We start from the raw sequence: 16,249 nt of genomic DNA, 5'->3' as shown, positions 1-16,249 counted from the left end.
TTATGTTGCAGATAACACATGTTGGTTTGTCCTACTTAGCTGTCCACAACCCCAGCATTGAAACATTGATTCTGAGCCATTGTTATAATATTGCTGATAGTGGTGTCCTCAGTTTTATTAAATGCCTATGCAGACTTAAGCATCTGGAATTAAAGGTATAGAACAATAATTTTGTGAATTAGTGATGAAACTGAATCTCATTTGTGTTGCTCTTTGGTGCAATGGACACTGTAAACAGAAATGATAAAATCTCACATTTCTTTACCTTGCTTCTATGAGCCATTTCCTTTTTTTATCATTTTGTACAAAATAATGTGGTGAAAGGTTTGTAAGATGTTAGGTGTGTCTTATCATCTAACTAAAGATATAATATAAGACGTATGTTGGAACAAAATTAAGCTAACAGTAATTTTTTATTGTAAATATGAGTACCTTTAATGTGACACTTTTTTATTGTGAATATCTGTGTTCACTAAAGTAGGTGTTGTTAGCAGATGTAGATATTTGTGTCATGTTTAGAAAAGTAACATTTTGTACATTGTTTCCTGTTGTGTTTGTTACATTAGTTACATGAACAAAGTTGTCTTAAGTATTTGGCTTTCTGTTTCTGTGTTTGTGTTGTGCATGTAACTTGTACTGGATGTGTGTGTGTTTAGAGAAATTTTTTTTACTGTCCTCCTCCCTGTGTTTTCTGTATACTTTGAACAGAACTGTTAAGTAAATAAACTACAAATGTGATTGTCTCTTCCATTTCTTCATATAAAAGACAAAACAGTTATTGAAATAAAGAACAGGCAGATGACTGTATAGAATATATGCATATAACTTAAATTTGTTGCCTCAAAAGGTTTATGGATGGATATTAGGCATTTATTCAACTGTTATGTTTTCCTGGTAGACCTAAGTAACGACATTAGTAATTCCTTTATTATTTATTTGATAATGTGCATTAACATTTTTTTCAGTTTTTACTATCTAATAATCGCTAGTGACTGTTGTGTTGTAAATAATTTTACTATAAGGTGATTTCTTTTTTATTTTAGAATTTGTTTTAGTCTGTTGAAGATTATTGTGGTAAGATTTTGTGGTCTCTCTCTCTCTCTCTCTCTCTCTCTCTCTCTCTCTCTCTCTCTCTCTCTCTCTCTCTCTCTCTCTCTCTCTCTCTCTCAGCTCAGTCCTCTTATTGTTTCAGTTATTAAAGTAAATGCTCCATAAGCACAGAGCAGTGTGTTCGCATGCTCATTCTTTGCTGTGTTTTGAATGATTACTTTTATTCCACCTTTTGATTCTGATCTGATTTCCTTGGGACAGTGATCTGCAAGACTCATCCAGAAAATAAAGTTCTGATTGCATCCAGAGGGGTAGTCAGACAGAAACGCACATGTGGTTGTAGAGCGGACACGGGTCCATAATGTGGTGTAGTTTAATTGTTGGGATGAAAAAATGAAAATCATTACAAGACATGTTCAGAATATAAATGAACTAGATTTTTATATTTTTTTTAGAAAATGTATATTTAAAAAAAAATTACAAGATGTTGTTGACATGCTTGTTAATTATTTTTGCACATAAGCACCAACCCATTTAGTGTATGTGGTGAGCCATGGCCCAAGCTTCTTTATACCCCCCTCATAGGAGGAGGAGGAGCTGGTTGTTCAGAACATCCCAACTAAATCAGTCCCAAGAGTGCCTTGGTGGCTAAGGCCATGTGGTGTGTGGGGACCTGTGGTGTCATGAAACAAGTACACTTGTCAGCATTCCCCTCTTTCTGATTTGAACATTCCTTTAGAGTATTTTTTATGGTCTCAAAATATCGTTGTGCATTGATGATCCCCACTTAAGGCAAAAATTCATCCAAAATGATGCCTTTTTGGTCCCAAAACACTGGGGCCATGATTTTTATTTGCCCAAAATTATGATTTTGCATTTTTTGGTAGGTGGGGAATTGATGTCATGCCATTGTGACAACTGTCTTTTTGTCTCAAGCGTGTAATGAACTACTCATGTTTCATCTCCAGTCACAGTACAGAAAATCGTTACTTTCCAGTTCAAGTCACTCAAGAAACTCACAGGCACTGTTGACCACAATTATTCTTGTGGTGTACTGTCAGCTGTTTTGGGATCCATCTTGCGCACAGTTTCTGGTATTCTAGAGTATCTGTAACTGACTGTCTTGTATAAGAAAGTTCTGGAAACATTGCATAAATTTCATACACGGTCAAACTGTGGTGTTAATGAACAGTTTCCTCCTTTTTCGCAACAACTCATCAGTCAAAATGGAAGGTTGTCCATACCTATGTTCATCATGGACATTTGTTCTGCCTCTACTAAACACTCTACACCACTTAAACACACTCATTCTGTTCATATCACCTCCATTGTAAATGATTTTGATTCTTGAAAAAAAAATGGGTGGTGTTCCTCCCATGACTAGCAAGCAGTTCATGGGGATTTCTTACCGACTTATTTAATCAACAGGACACAACAACATGAGTTTACATACTATCGTGTTCCTGCGATGGTTGCCCTGGTCAGGGGATCCCCCACTACCTGTGAGACTTGTCACCCCTCAAAGAACAAAAAATCACAGCCCATTATGGTCGCAGTACATTTACTATCTGAACATGCCTCGTATTTCACAGGGCCAGGAGAAGATGGCAGCACTAATATTGTCTCCCACCAACAGCAAAACATAGTATGCAGTGAAGACACAGCGTTAACATTTTCGAATTTTTGTTAATGTTTAAGTGTACCTGACAATATTAAATTTTTCTTTAATTGCTGTTTTTAGAAAGGTCCAGGTGATTAATTTTTTTCAGTGATGAACATTCAGATGTGTTAGAAACACAAAGGAAATAAACTAGAAAAACATACAACAGCAGTATATACAGTATCTAAGATATAACACCTCATCTTAGCATACTTAAATAAAACATCCACTTTAAGACACTGCCATTGTACATTTTTCAAGGTGGTTAACTTTGTTGTCAAGAGATCTGAAGATGTTCATTGGTGAAAACATTTAAATATCTCGATCTTTTTATTTTAAAAACTAAATCAGATAATAAGGAAATAGATCTTAGCGACTGACCACTTCAAATGTTGCCAGAACTGATGAAAATTGTGCAGCAAGCAACTCACAATTACAGTACTCTTTGATTAATTTTTCCAAATCTCTTGATAATTACTGCGCAAAATCATCACTTGTTGGCTTGGTTGTCACGGAGTGTGTGCAAGATGGGTACCAATGTTGTTGAAAGTGAATGAAAACCAAACATTTGAGTGCAGCATTGAGATATCTCTGGTGGTATTAAGTGAAGATTATGAGTTTCTTGCTAGTATCGTCACCGTGGATGAAATCTGGTTACCACCTTTCACACCAGAAATAAAACATCAACCTGTACATCAGCAGCACAGTGGTTGACCTGGGAGGAGCTAAACCAAGCAGACTGTATTCATTAAATATTCATGTGCAGTGCCTTCCTGGGCCAATATGGTGTACTCCTAATTAAATTTTTACTGTGAGGAGAGGCTGTAAATGCTGATCAGCATCATAGGTGCCTGAATGGGGGGGCCGCATGCAAATGGGGCATTTGCACCCTCCCTGAATCTTTGGTACAGAATTCTCTCACAGGTTGTTCATGGGAAAGTATGCCTTGTCTTTGGTGCAGCAGTGATTGTGGCCTTCTGTTGCATTCAAGGTTGGTGTGAATATTTACAGAACATTGCCAAAATAGTTCCCAAACTTTTCTGCCCGTCCTCATATAGTTTTTATTGGGCTTTAGAAAGACTCCATCCCAACATGCTGAGGCACGAATTCTGGAGTGTCCCAGCATAAAATTAACATGGATGATTTTAAGTGTCCAATATTCATCCCCAATTCCCACAAAGATGACTCCTTCTCCTGCTGCATAACTTAATCAAAACATTAGTTAACCATTTGTCTGTGGTCAAGAAAGACACTTCATGACTTGCCGACACCACATCCACTTGTACAATCACAGAGAAATTGGTGTAGACTGTGGTCCTGTGTTCATCTTTTAAGTCCTCTGTGGGCCAGAGTACATGAAACAGGTTCCTAAATTGAAGGAAAAAAAAACCTTTTTAATGTTTATTTCCTCTTTCTTCATTTCCAGATGTGTCAATCGGAGGCAGTCTTGCTGGTTATTTTTGCTAATAAACAGGACATTCTCAAGTGCTCTAATATAAAAATGACAATTTTAAAATCTTGCCCTTCTAACATGAAATTCTGTGAGCATCCGCAATCGGCATTGTCAGACATCATAAAATGTTTCCAGAATAAAATTTTCACTCTGCAGCAGAGTGTGCGCTGATAGGAAACTTCCTGTCGATCAAAACTGTGTGCCGGACCGAGCCTTGAATTTGGGACCTTTGCCTTTTGTGGGCAAGTGCTCTATCATCTGAGCTACCCAAGCATGACTCACAACCCGTTCAAGTCTCGATCTGGCACACAGTTTTGATCTGCCAGGAAGTTTCATCGTAAAATGTACAAAGTATGACCTGTACAAAGAGAAGTGGAATGATAAATGGTGACATTAATGTTTTGCTTGTCTTCATGTAACCCAGATTTCACAGAATCAGTTGGTTCAGTTTGGCTGGCACATCTTCAATCATCCATCCCGAAGTTCTGATCTTGCAGCTTGTGACTTATATTTGTTCCATCTTGTGTACTTTCTGGCAGGAAAAAGATTTCTACAGCTATTCTGAGGTAGATATAACAGTGATGTCAGGACTCTAGGCTTGGCAGTGAAGTGACAAGGACATATAGTTTTCATACACCACTAGTACAAAAAAATATGTTAATAAAGGTGATGACTATGTTGAAAAGTAGGTGGTGAATCTCTGTAAATACTGAGCTGAAAGATCTTTAATCATTGATGTTTTTGTTTTCTTTATGAGACTTTCAAAATTAACCTCTGGATGACCTAATACTTAAAAACTAATGTAAAAAGTTAAGTATCAATGTTATTGGAGACAGAAGAGAACCGTCATAGTTGGATCTTGATGGACAAATACATAAATCAGAAAATACAGCAGAACACGTAAGTTTTGTAACTTATAAGAATGCTCCAATCATGAGAAAATGATGCATTGGAAATCAGAGAAACAAGCGATAAGAATGGGAAAAGTTTCTGAAAAGAAAAAAGTTGCTGCATACCATGGGCCACCTTCAGATGCAGTTTGAGAACATTTTTCCACACAAGCAACTTATCATTTGGCCTCCCCTCTCTCAGTCCCTCCTCCTCCCCCTTTTCGATTGTAGACTTTAAGACATGTTGGTTTTTGCTGCGAAATATATACGAATCTTGCATTTGGATTCCTCTCTCAGCTTGCGCATCAAGTGGCTGCTACTAACTGTGATATGTCCTGTTTAGAAATCTTACAGTTAAGGAGCCTCTGGTACACCTCTGTTTGATTTTGCAATTTATTGCAATATTTGTGTAATGTTTAAGTGTTTGGTACCTGATTCTTTCTGCGTATCTGTAAATACTGTTTATTCCTTCTATGATATGTTTTGTGTGGCTTTTAGTATGCTCTCAGTTACACATTAAATTTATCAGAAACTGTGAAATCCATTGAAGAAAAAGAAAGACAAAGCTATCCGCATATCTAAAAAATAATTACTGCGACCAGTTAGCACTTGATTTGTACTACATCTACATAGTTTTACTAGATATGGTTGAAACATAATTTTTCAGTAGCCTGTTTATGTTAGGTAGTTAGTATATGTCCTTAATTCGTTCTATGGTTAACCTGTTGGCCAATTTGTATCAAAGTGATGTCCACTGATAATAGTACTTAGTTTATCTGTGCTTTCAGTAACAGTTGTTACCAAAGATTATTTTAAATTAGTTCACGTGGTTTTTTTGAAATATTGTCTTCTTGGGTGCTAATAATTATGCTGTTGTTTGGAAGTAGATTCTTCATTGCAGTTTCTCATCACAGTTAAGCAGTCTTTTGTATGTAAATAGTTCCTCCATTTCAGTTTATTTTGTTTTAGTCCTGCCAGTCAGCAGATTTGTCTTGAATTAGAGAATTACTTTTAGTGACTAGATTTCTTGAGTGTTTTTCTCCAACATTTGAGACACAACAAATAATATGATTGGCATATTCCTGCACTGCTATGCTGTTGCTTCCACAGCAGTTGAGTGAAATAGAAATCTGCCTTTGTCATAAAAATTTTATTGGCTGCAAACATTTAAATAGAATGTTGCTAATGATATGTAAGTAGGCCAAGGTTTAAAGAGACAGTGTGTGCAAAGTGATTTCTGTGCTTTCACTTGATGTGGAAACAAATGTTACAACTTAAGTTGTCTGCACTTGACGGAGACGATATAATCACCTGACTGACATGACATAATCAGCTTGTTTCTAAATGCTTTCAACAAACAAATTGTCTGTGTCTTTTCATTGTATAGATTTTTAACTTCAGCCATTGCTGTGAACAGCATACATGAAACTGGCAGCAGTTTCATTTTTGTTGTTTGTAAAATGATTCAACATGTTTATGTATTGTAGAGCTAATAATCATATTCATCCAGTTCAAGTCATCTTCTCCAACTCTCTTGTGGTGGAACCACATGGGCAGCTGTACTGGGGAGATGTGTGTGTTTTTCATATATTTGGGTTAATTTTTCTCAAGCTGAGGCAATATGAGGTTGTTGATCCTCTGTCCATGCATGCTCATATAAAGATTACTGAAAGTGGCAGTAAAATATTGAGTGTTAGTCAGAGCATAGACGGGCATTTCGTTGCAAGATAATGAGGTCAGGTAAAAAAGAACACTCTCATTCTTAATGTGACATACATTTTAAGGAAGTGAATTGACATTGAGGTGAAACGTTAACCAATGTGCAACATTGCATCAGTTACACTTTTCCAACATCTGAGCAGAATTTTATTCCCCAGGCTGTTTTCAAAACTAACATTGACCTAATAATTAATTAAAAAAAACCAACACTATAGTTGTGAAGTTGCTCTTAACAGTTAACAACAAGACTAGCCCTGATCAAATTTCGTGAAGAAGAGTACTAGAGCATAACTAGTGTCATAATGCCTTTGTTCCAGTAAAATGGCTTGACTGCTGTTTGAGAAAGTTCCTTCTAGTGTGTGTGTGTGTGTGTGTGTGTGTGTGTGTGTGTGTGTGTGTGTGTGTGTGTGGGGGGGGGGGGGGAGAGAGAGAGAGAGAGAGAGAGAGAGAGAGAGAGAGAGAGAGAGAGAGAGAGAGAGAGAGAGTTACAGATTGAGAAATTGTAATGAACAACATTCAGAACTACACCGAGGGAGAAAGTATTGTTTTTATGCTTGAGGAGCCACCCAGAGTTAAGGAAAGTTTTCCATAATTCCTCTAAATCAAAGCAAGGAATGCTAGGTTCGTTCTTTATACAACCCACTAGTGGTTCTTACCCTCATTCTTCTCCAACTTACAAGAACTTTGATTCCATTAGGACATTTACCTCGTGGCCCTTCTTTGTTTTTACACCATGAGTGCTAATAAAGATTTAAGTTTCATTAGTTATCATTGTACAAAATAGCATGAAAAAGCTTAATACTGAAATACTAATAACAGAAGGCTGTATATTGATTTTTAATTCACTTTTGTCACTTGTCTGCCTTGAAACACCATAAGTTTACCTTCATTCCGATTAAGTACGTGAATCAGTAAAAATGCAGCTATAAACTCTGATTTATAAAATACTAAACATTTCTGCGTAATGGTGTGTGACTTTGCATGAATGAGGGAGAACATTAATATTTTAACACAAAGGCTGTGCTGTATTTTTGTGCATGAAAAAGAAATAAGTACTTGAGGCTGGGATGTAGATGTTCTGTGGAGACAAGCCCACACAGTTTGCAACTACTTTTGGATCAGCACTGAGGACATCAGCAAAAATTGTGCTTGTGCAATCTACTGATGCACCCATTAACACACATACATTAAAGCAATATGCAAATGCCCTTTCTATAAAGTGTGTGTGAAAAATGGGTAATCACTCATATCTTGTTTGCTTGATTGATTCTGGATTTGTGGAAAGGGAAAGCAAGTTTATATATGATGAAGGTTAAGTGTTATAACAGAGGACATATAGAAGATAGCAAATGTGACTAGGAAAAGATTGTAAGAGCATTGCAGATAAGGTACAGTTGTAATAGGGTTTAAAAGTAGAAAACACAATTACTACTTTTTTATATTTAATAATACTATTGTAAACTGAATCAGCAGAACCACATACCCCAGCAAAGCTTGGACTATCCTGTATTGTATCCTAAAGTGAGCGATGTTATCCTCAAAAATCTTCTCGTCCATCCCAACTGGTATTCTACTGACTATCTCAAATACGTATCCTAACCCTTCTCAAATCACACCAAATTATGCCCGATGGGTGTAAATCTTGTGAAAGACATACGTGCTCAACACACTAATGCATCTACTACTTGTTCGACTTCAGTCTGATCAGCAACATACACTGAAGTCGTATACCTACTTGATTAGAATAGATCCACAGTGTTCTGTGTGGATACGAACAGGCAAACTGTCAACTCGTATGAATGGAGGGGGAAAAAATTTATGGTAAATGATGAAATTAGGTCGCATAAGCTCACAAGAATAACATAGATGTTGTTTGAGAAAAAGGAACATGTAATCTTGGAAGAGTCATGCCAGGTATCATTTCAGTGATTAATAACTTGAGCATCGCGTTGTATCAGAAAGTAATATTTTGAGTTGGGACCTTTCAAGTGTGTAGTTAAAGTAGCAAAAAGGTACGGCAGTTACTGCCCGTGAAAGTAATGGTCTAATTGGGGTTTTATGAAATATTTTGTACCTCTCTCTTGTCTCTCCATGTGAAAATGCCATTTTCTTTTTCATAAAGTACAGCATCCTTCTGGAACCAAATATTTTTAGAAGCTTGGCACAAAAACTTCTACCATGTGACAAAATTTGACTGGACACCACATTCATAAACATTTCAGTCATCAGAGTTACTTGTTTGTACAGTTTGTGGTACTTAATGTGGAACAGAGAGATCTTCAAAGAACAGGGCCAAGAAATCAGGAGTAATGGGATTCAAATACCTACACAGCTGTTCTGATTTATGTTTTCCGTAGTTCAGTTCACTTGAGATTAAAAAAGTTACGGTCCATTAAAGGGGTGAAGCTGATTTCCTTCCTACCCATTATCATAACTGTGATTTTGCCCTGTCAGTAATGATCTTTACATCCTAATAATCCTTTCTTTTTTTTCTCTTAAGGGCTTCAGCATTCATAAGAAATTTATGGAATAGAACACTGTCACCGGTAAATCTGTTGTTCACAAAAGGAATATGCTGTTGTTGTTGTTGTTGTTGTTAAGTGTGTGTGTGTGTGTGTGTGTGTGTGTGTGTGTGTGTGTGTGTGTGTGTTGGGGGAGGGGGGGGGGGGGAGATTACTGGTACCTTTGATGACCCCTCCTTCCCTACCATCCTCCCTCTTAAAATAATTATCTTTAGTAGTGAAGACACTAGAAGAATCATGTTCCTCAAAAACAAATCAACCATAAAAATACTTACAAGTAAAGTCTCCAGTGGCAGGATCGACTTTTTAAATAATATATACGTTGATGTAGTTTAAAGGTATCACTACTTGCAGCCATTCACTCTGGTGGACCCTCATTTGTGAGTAATCGATGAACAAATATTTAGCTTTTCGCAAGGGACTCTGTAGTTTTATTAGAGCAATATGTGACAGACTGGTTGTGTAGCATAATGGTGAAGGCATAGGCATCACAAAAAAGGGGTTCTGGATTCAAATCTCATCCAGAGGTTCAAAGACTTTTATTTTTTATTGAAATGAGTTTTTTCATTACTTATATTGAATTAATTGAGTGAAATGTAATTTGTTATTTCTGTTCCTATGTCTTTATTTTTATCACCATTTTTTTTTTTCAGTTGCTCTCATTTTTCTTCCTGTCATTCTTTTCCACTTGGAATCTTTGCGCATAGGAACTTAATTCTTTTAATTTATCTATCATAGTATTTAAACATTTGGAACTGCCAATGAAGTGGCTGAAAAATAAAAGATTAATTAATCTATTTATATTGACTATGAAATGCATTTTTTGTTACAAGATGTATGTTTTTTTGAATGGCAATTGCCAGTCAGATATTTTAAACAAAGATTCTTATTGCATTATAGACAAAGTAACACAGATGAAGATTCAAATGAAAGTAGGGATTATGAATAAAATTAAATTCAAGTGAGATGAGGAAAGAAATAAAGAATAAAATAACATGGACAACAATATAGGACGATGAAATGGATGAATTTAGATGGAAGTTTATACATTAAAATAATTAAAACCACATTAACAATGATTTCAAGCAGAAAAAGAATGATAGGAACAAAAATAAAAATATTTAAATGTTGACATTAATACAGTTATCAAAATGATGTGACAAGGGAATAGGAAAAAAAATTCCATTTAAACCAAGCAATTAGAAAAAAAGACCAAAGTCATTTCACTGAAGTCTCAAATGTTAAAATCTTCAGATTTCCTATTGAGATTTGAACCCTCAACCTTCTGCATGTGATAGCCCACAACTTTGCCACTATTAAATATTCCTTTATTACTTTGTAGAGCATCAGACAAAAAACCGATATCTTTTTTCGTCGATTATTTGTACACAAGAGCCAACCAGGGTGAACGACAGCAGGATGTGATACCTGGGACCTATTATCTTCATTTCCTACCATATGTTATAATCAGTATACTTTCTTTAACAAAACAGCTCTATTTGTTCCAAAATAATGAGATGACTCAGAGAAGTAAGTTTGTGACATTGTTGACAGCTCAGCTTTGTGTGGAAGCAGAACAGAAAATATGAAAAACTAAGGAAGGAAAAAGAAAAGTAAATTTCAGATCAGGTGCTACAGACGAGTGCTGAAAGTTAAGTGGGCAAATAAATTATTTAGAGTAGAGTTCTTTAGGAGGAGAGTTACATACTGAGTCGCTTAGGAATGGTGATGGAAGGATCAATAGAAGGAAAAATTGTAGGATTGGAGAGAGAGAGAGAGAGAGAGAGAGAGAGAGAGAGAGGGGGGGGGGGGGCACAGATTGGAAGGTGTCAGTCAGATTAACAGGTGCAGTAGATGTGGGAGGATAAGAGAACATCGGCATTGGTACAAAAAAAAAATAAAGACTGATGACTTACAGAACAAAAATAAATACACGAAAACTGAGCAAAAAATTGAAGGGCACTGTACTAAGTGATTGGCACTCAGACTTGTCCAGAAGTGAGAAAGTCAATCAATTTCTTTTCCTTCTATGGTAACAAAAAAAGGGGGGGGGGGGGGGAGGGCATTGACTGAGGCCTTTCATAGCAGATTTAACTTACATTCATTTTCACTAACTCTGGCATTTACTGCAAGATAAAACTGGCTTCTAGACTTTTACACCCATTACAGTATGCAGCCAAGATGCCCTTGCTTGTTTTCTAATGTCTTATGCCCACCTGTGATTTGTTCCTTGTCTCAGTCGTTTCTTATCTCTACAAACCCAGCAAAAAGCTTTTTCAGTAATCAACCATGCAATTGATTGGCCATCTCCATTTAATTTTCATTATGATCATAATTAAATCTTCCGCCACACTGTACCTGTACTGGTTTGTTAGATTTCCTGTCTTTAGTAATTCCCATTACGCATCTCTTCAATGTTTGCTGAGCTTCTCTCTGGAAGTCAAAATCACTGACTATAAATTTCTCTTTCACGCACATCAGAAGCATCATTTTTACCAAAATGTCTCCATGTAAATTTTGCTCATTTGTTTATATTTTTGATGTCTGTTGAGTCGTCTTCAGCTGCCTTAACTCCTCAGCAGGTTGTTAAATTGTACATGTTCTTTTCTTTTTGGTGGGTTGATTTTTATATTACTTCAATTTTGTTGATTTTCAGGCTTACTTTCAAACTTGCTCTATTAATTAAGTTCCTCCATCCCTTGCTGAAGTTCATCTGCACCAGAGATAAGCAGTACAGTGTCATCAGCAAAATAAATTGTTTCAGATATGTCCCACAAACACACATTCCTTCATTGTTTTTCCACTTAAAGGGTCAGAAAGTTTTCTGAATGAGAATAGCTTTGATCATAAGGAACCTCCACCTCCTTTCCTGGCTCCTATTTCAATTCCAGACGTCTTACTATCTCGAAGAAATCTAAGGGAAGCTTTTGCATGTACATGTATACTCTTTAGTATACTCATGATGTAAATAAAATGAAAGAAACTTCCACATGGGAAAAATATATTAAAAACAAAGATTCCAAGACTTACCAAGCGGGAAAGCGCCGGCAGACAGGCACAATGAACAAAACACATAAACACACACAGAATTACTAGCTTTCGCAACTGATGGTTGCTTCTTCAGGAAAGAGGGAAGGAGAGGGAGAGACGAAAGGATGTGGGTTTTAAGGGAGAGGGTAAGGAGTCATTCCAATCCCGGGAGTAGAAAGACTTCCCTTAGGGGGAAAAAAGGACAGGTGTACACTTGCTCGCGCGCTGCGCGCGCACACACACACACACACACACACACACACACACACACACACACACACACACACACACACACACATATATACATCCATCCGCACATACACAGACACAAGAAGCAGACATATTTAAAGGCAGGAGACTCTTTGCCTTTAAATACGTCTGCTTGTGTCTGTGTATGTGCGGATGGATATGTGTGTGTGTGCGCGCGCGCGCGAGTGTACACCTGTCCTTTTTTCCCCCTAAGGGAAGTCTTTCCGCTCCTGGGATTGGAATGACTCCTTACCCTTTCCCTTAAAACTCACATCCTTTCGTCTTTCACTCTCCTTCCCCCTTTCCTGAAGAAGCAACCATCGGTTGCGAAAGCTAGTAATTCTGTGTGTGTGTATGTGTTTTGTTCATTGTGCCTGTCTGCCGGCGCTTTCCCGCTTTGTAAGTCTTAGAATCTTTGTTTTTAATATACTTTAGTATACTCAAATAGATAAATTTAGTGACATGTTTCTGTTTGGCTGCTCATTCATAATGAGTCAAAAATGTTACCAAAATCTATGGTTATACACTCTGCTAAATATACTTAATACGTCTGGTGAATGACACTTTTCTAATTTCTTAATATAATGTAACATAAAATTTTGCCATCAATATTTCCTCTTTGAATCCATATTTCATAACAGAAGTTATTGTCTCTCTCTTTCCCTATATGAGGATAAAATTTAATTGACTGATGGCTTGTGCAGCAGCTACAGCCGCCTGTTGCCCAATATTTGTATTTCATGTTTTCACATTTAGTGTTTAATATTTTTATAGTCTGTTTACTTTTAATAAGTCTGTAAGCTTTCTATACTCAAAAGTGAATTCAATAGTATTCTGTGAACAGTTTGTGGCATTTCCCAAGATATTTTCTTCTTATGGTTTACATTAATTTTGCAAGTAATTACAATACTGATGAATATTGTATCTCCACCACGTACTCTGTGCATTTACAATATGTGTCATTGTTGTGTTATAAAATCACAAAGACACAGACTAGCTTGTCACTAACTTACCTGCAGAAGTGAAATTCCAAGTACTGCTGATAGACATACTCATATAGAAGTAGAAAAAAAATTATGCTAGCATCTAGAACTGTTAGTTTCTTTCTCAAGGAGAAAAAGGGGACAGGATTGTGAAAGGTTGGAAAGGAAGTGCAGGTCTCTCAGACCCGAGGCTGAGGGACCCGCCTATTTTGAGGTTGAGGGGAGCTTGACAGGGTCTGCATATACAAATGAAACATTTGTTGCTTAAAAAAGGCTTTTAAGCAACACATTGGCTGGCACAAGGCCTCTGTCATTTGACTCGATGAATATTCACCACAAAGTTATTTTAAATAAAGTTTAATCATTCCTGAAAGGTGCAGTTTGGTTTTTCTGTTTTTATGTGTCTATTTCGGAGTACTCAGATGTTGCTACTATCGGTAAGACTTGGATAGCCAAATCTTAAAATGATTTCAACATGAGCTGCACATTCAACTGTGTAGTTATTACATGAAGTTTTATATACTCCGCAGGTTGTAATTAGTAACATACATAGCTCCATAACTTTTATAACATCATTTCAGCTCAGTGGCTGAACTGTATCAAGTATTGTGTCAGTGTTTACTTTTATTGACCTCATTTTCAGAAGGCCATTTTTTGATTGACAAACAAAGCACTTATAAAATATGAGTTATGGAATGATTGTCTGTACTGCAACCATGTCGTGCCATTTTTTCATATATTGTTTCGTACAAACTTGAGATGCTTTTTTGTTATAATTATTGTTTTCAAGCTAGTATTATCATTCTAATATCATTAATGCATGCAGAGATTAATGTATTTCATCATCTTTCATACTTTAGGGCTGCACCCAACTAACAGACATCACTCTAGAAGGCATTGGGAAGCACTGTGACATCCTGAAATACCTAGATGTCAGTCTTTGTAGTACTATGACCACTGAAGCAGCAGAGGCTACAGAGCTGGCATTACCATCTTTGTACACTGTTCATAAGTTGGGATTAATATCAAAGAATAATTCACAGCCTAACACTGAGAAATTTAGTTGCCCTTCACCGCCTCCACCCCCAAGAAGATTTAAGTGTTCGTTAATGTGCTGAATAATGGATGGTGCCTTCATCATGCAACATAATCTGAGAAGAGTTTTCAGTGGCAGTAGTGCAAATTAATTAATAATGTTCTTGTTACTGTTGAAGTTGATTGTTAATTTTTCTGTCTCACCATACCAAGATGACACATCATATTGTGTGTTTTAAATTCTGTTATATTTTAAAAATTGTTTAAGTGTAGCAGTCTTAAATGTTACAGAATTAAATGATATTCAGTTTTCTTCACTCAGATTCTTGTTCGTCTGTTGATTAAAATGCTGGGTATTGTCTGAATGCCGATCAATAAAATCGTGCAGAACAAGTGTTGTTTGAATCTTTTTTAATTGTTGTTTTCATGTTCATTAAAAGGAAAATATGTGATTTAATGTCTCCAGTATTCTTGATCCAACATAAGTGTATATTGAAGTTACGTGGTAAGTACCAGTTATTGCTGCATGGATTATGCAACAAAATAGGAATAAGCTCCTCTACGTTAATTTTTTAATTGCTGTTCACATGTGAGACCCATTTATAAGATATATTTTTCTTTCAGATCTAAATAACTTGTTGTAAAGTGAAGTAGAATAACATTTACCTCAAGAAAAAAAATAGATCATTGTTGTCCTCCAAGTAACTGTGGTTCTGGAATATGTATAAATGTAAACAAAGTCAAATATTTGTGGCAAAAATAATATTTCTTCTATCGAAAAATTGTTATCCATACAGTTCATGGAGAATAATTGTCACAATTACCTTTAATGCCTTGTTGATGTTGATTGACATAATGCACATGGTACTTGAATTGGAGTATTTTGTGCACTACAAATTGATTGATTGATTTATTTATTTTTCCCCCACCCTTACATGTGGAATACCTGAAGTTGTGTATTGTAATCTGTACAGTTACCTTGCTTCAGCATATAACATGCAGATTAAAGGAAATTAATTTTTACATATTACAGCAACTTTATACTGTGTGTATTTTTGGTATAACAATTGGCCTAGTCACTTTTTAATACTGTTAACTTAATGTACAAACATACAAAAAAATATATTTATTGGAAATCTTTCTTGTATTTTTTTTAATTATCATAAACCATAAATGTTAGAAATTTGATTGATAGTGAAGAAAATAACTGTTTCTGATCTCGCGAAGGAACATTGTCAGAATTTCATAAGGATAACATGGGTATTAAAGTGCTGATTTAGTGTAGCACACTCTTTGCAACAGTGCATGGAATTCATCAAAGATAAACACTGCAAAAGATGTCTCAAAAGTGGTATAGTAGTTTGGAACACTTGAGTTATGTATAAGAATGGGCAGTATGGTGGTTTCTCACTGACTGCAATAAAAGCATCTATGTGCAGATCTGTGTCTTCATATTACAGCAATTAATTTTGAATGACACACTTAACAAAAATCCTGTCGCTTTACCATGGGATCTCCAAATAATACTAAAACCACATTTTAAACGTCTCATCCGTTTCTTGTTGTTTTAAAGTGTTGACTTATCGCTGAAACTTGTCTGTCCATCTCACTTTTCCAAGCATTTTTCAATATACATTCATATTCAGACATGGAATATA

At 36.1% G+C, this 16,249-nt stretch overlaps 1 protein-coding gene across 1 annotated transcript in view; it reads left to right on the top strand.

The window, feature by feature from the left end:
• LOC126353811 (F-box/LRR-repeat protein 20) overlaps window positions 1–15,731 on the top strand; it is a 42,011-nt gene extending 26,280 nt beyond the window's left edge. The window contains exons 4-5 of the mRNA XM_050002916.1: window positions 12–155; window positions 14,417–15,731. Coding sequence (XP_049858873.1) covers window positions 12–155; window positions 14,417–14,674 — 402 coding nt within the window. The 3' untranslated portion in view covers window positions 14,675–15,731. The remainder of the gene's footprint in view (window positions 1–11; window positions 156–14,416) is intronic.
• The last annotated feature ends 518 nt before the right edge of the window (window positions 15,732–16,249 follow it).

The sequence above is a fragment of the Schistocerca gregaria genome, chromosome 3 (assembly GCF_023897955.1).
Source record: "Schistocerca gregaria isolate iqSchGreg1 chromosome 3, iqSchGreg1.2, whole genome shotgun sequence".
Classification (NCBI taxonomy): Eukaryota; Metazoa; Arthropoda; class Insecta; order Orthoptera; family Acrididae; genus Schistocerca; species Schistocerca gregaria.
Note: the sequence above shows the minus strand (reverse complement) of the source record. Positions and strands in the feature narration are given on the sequence as shown.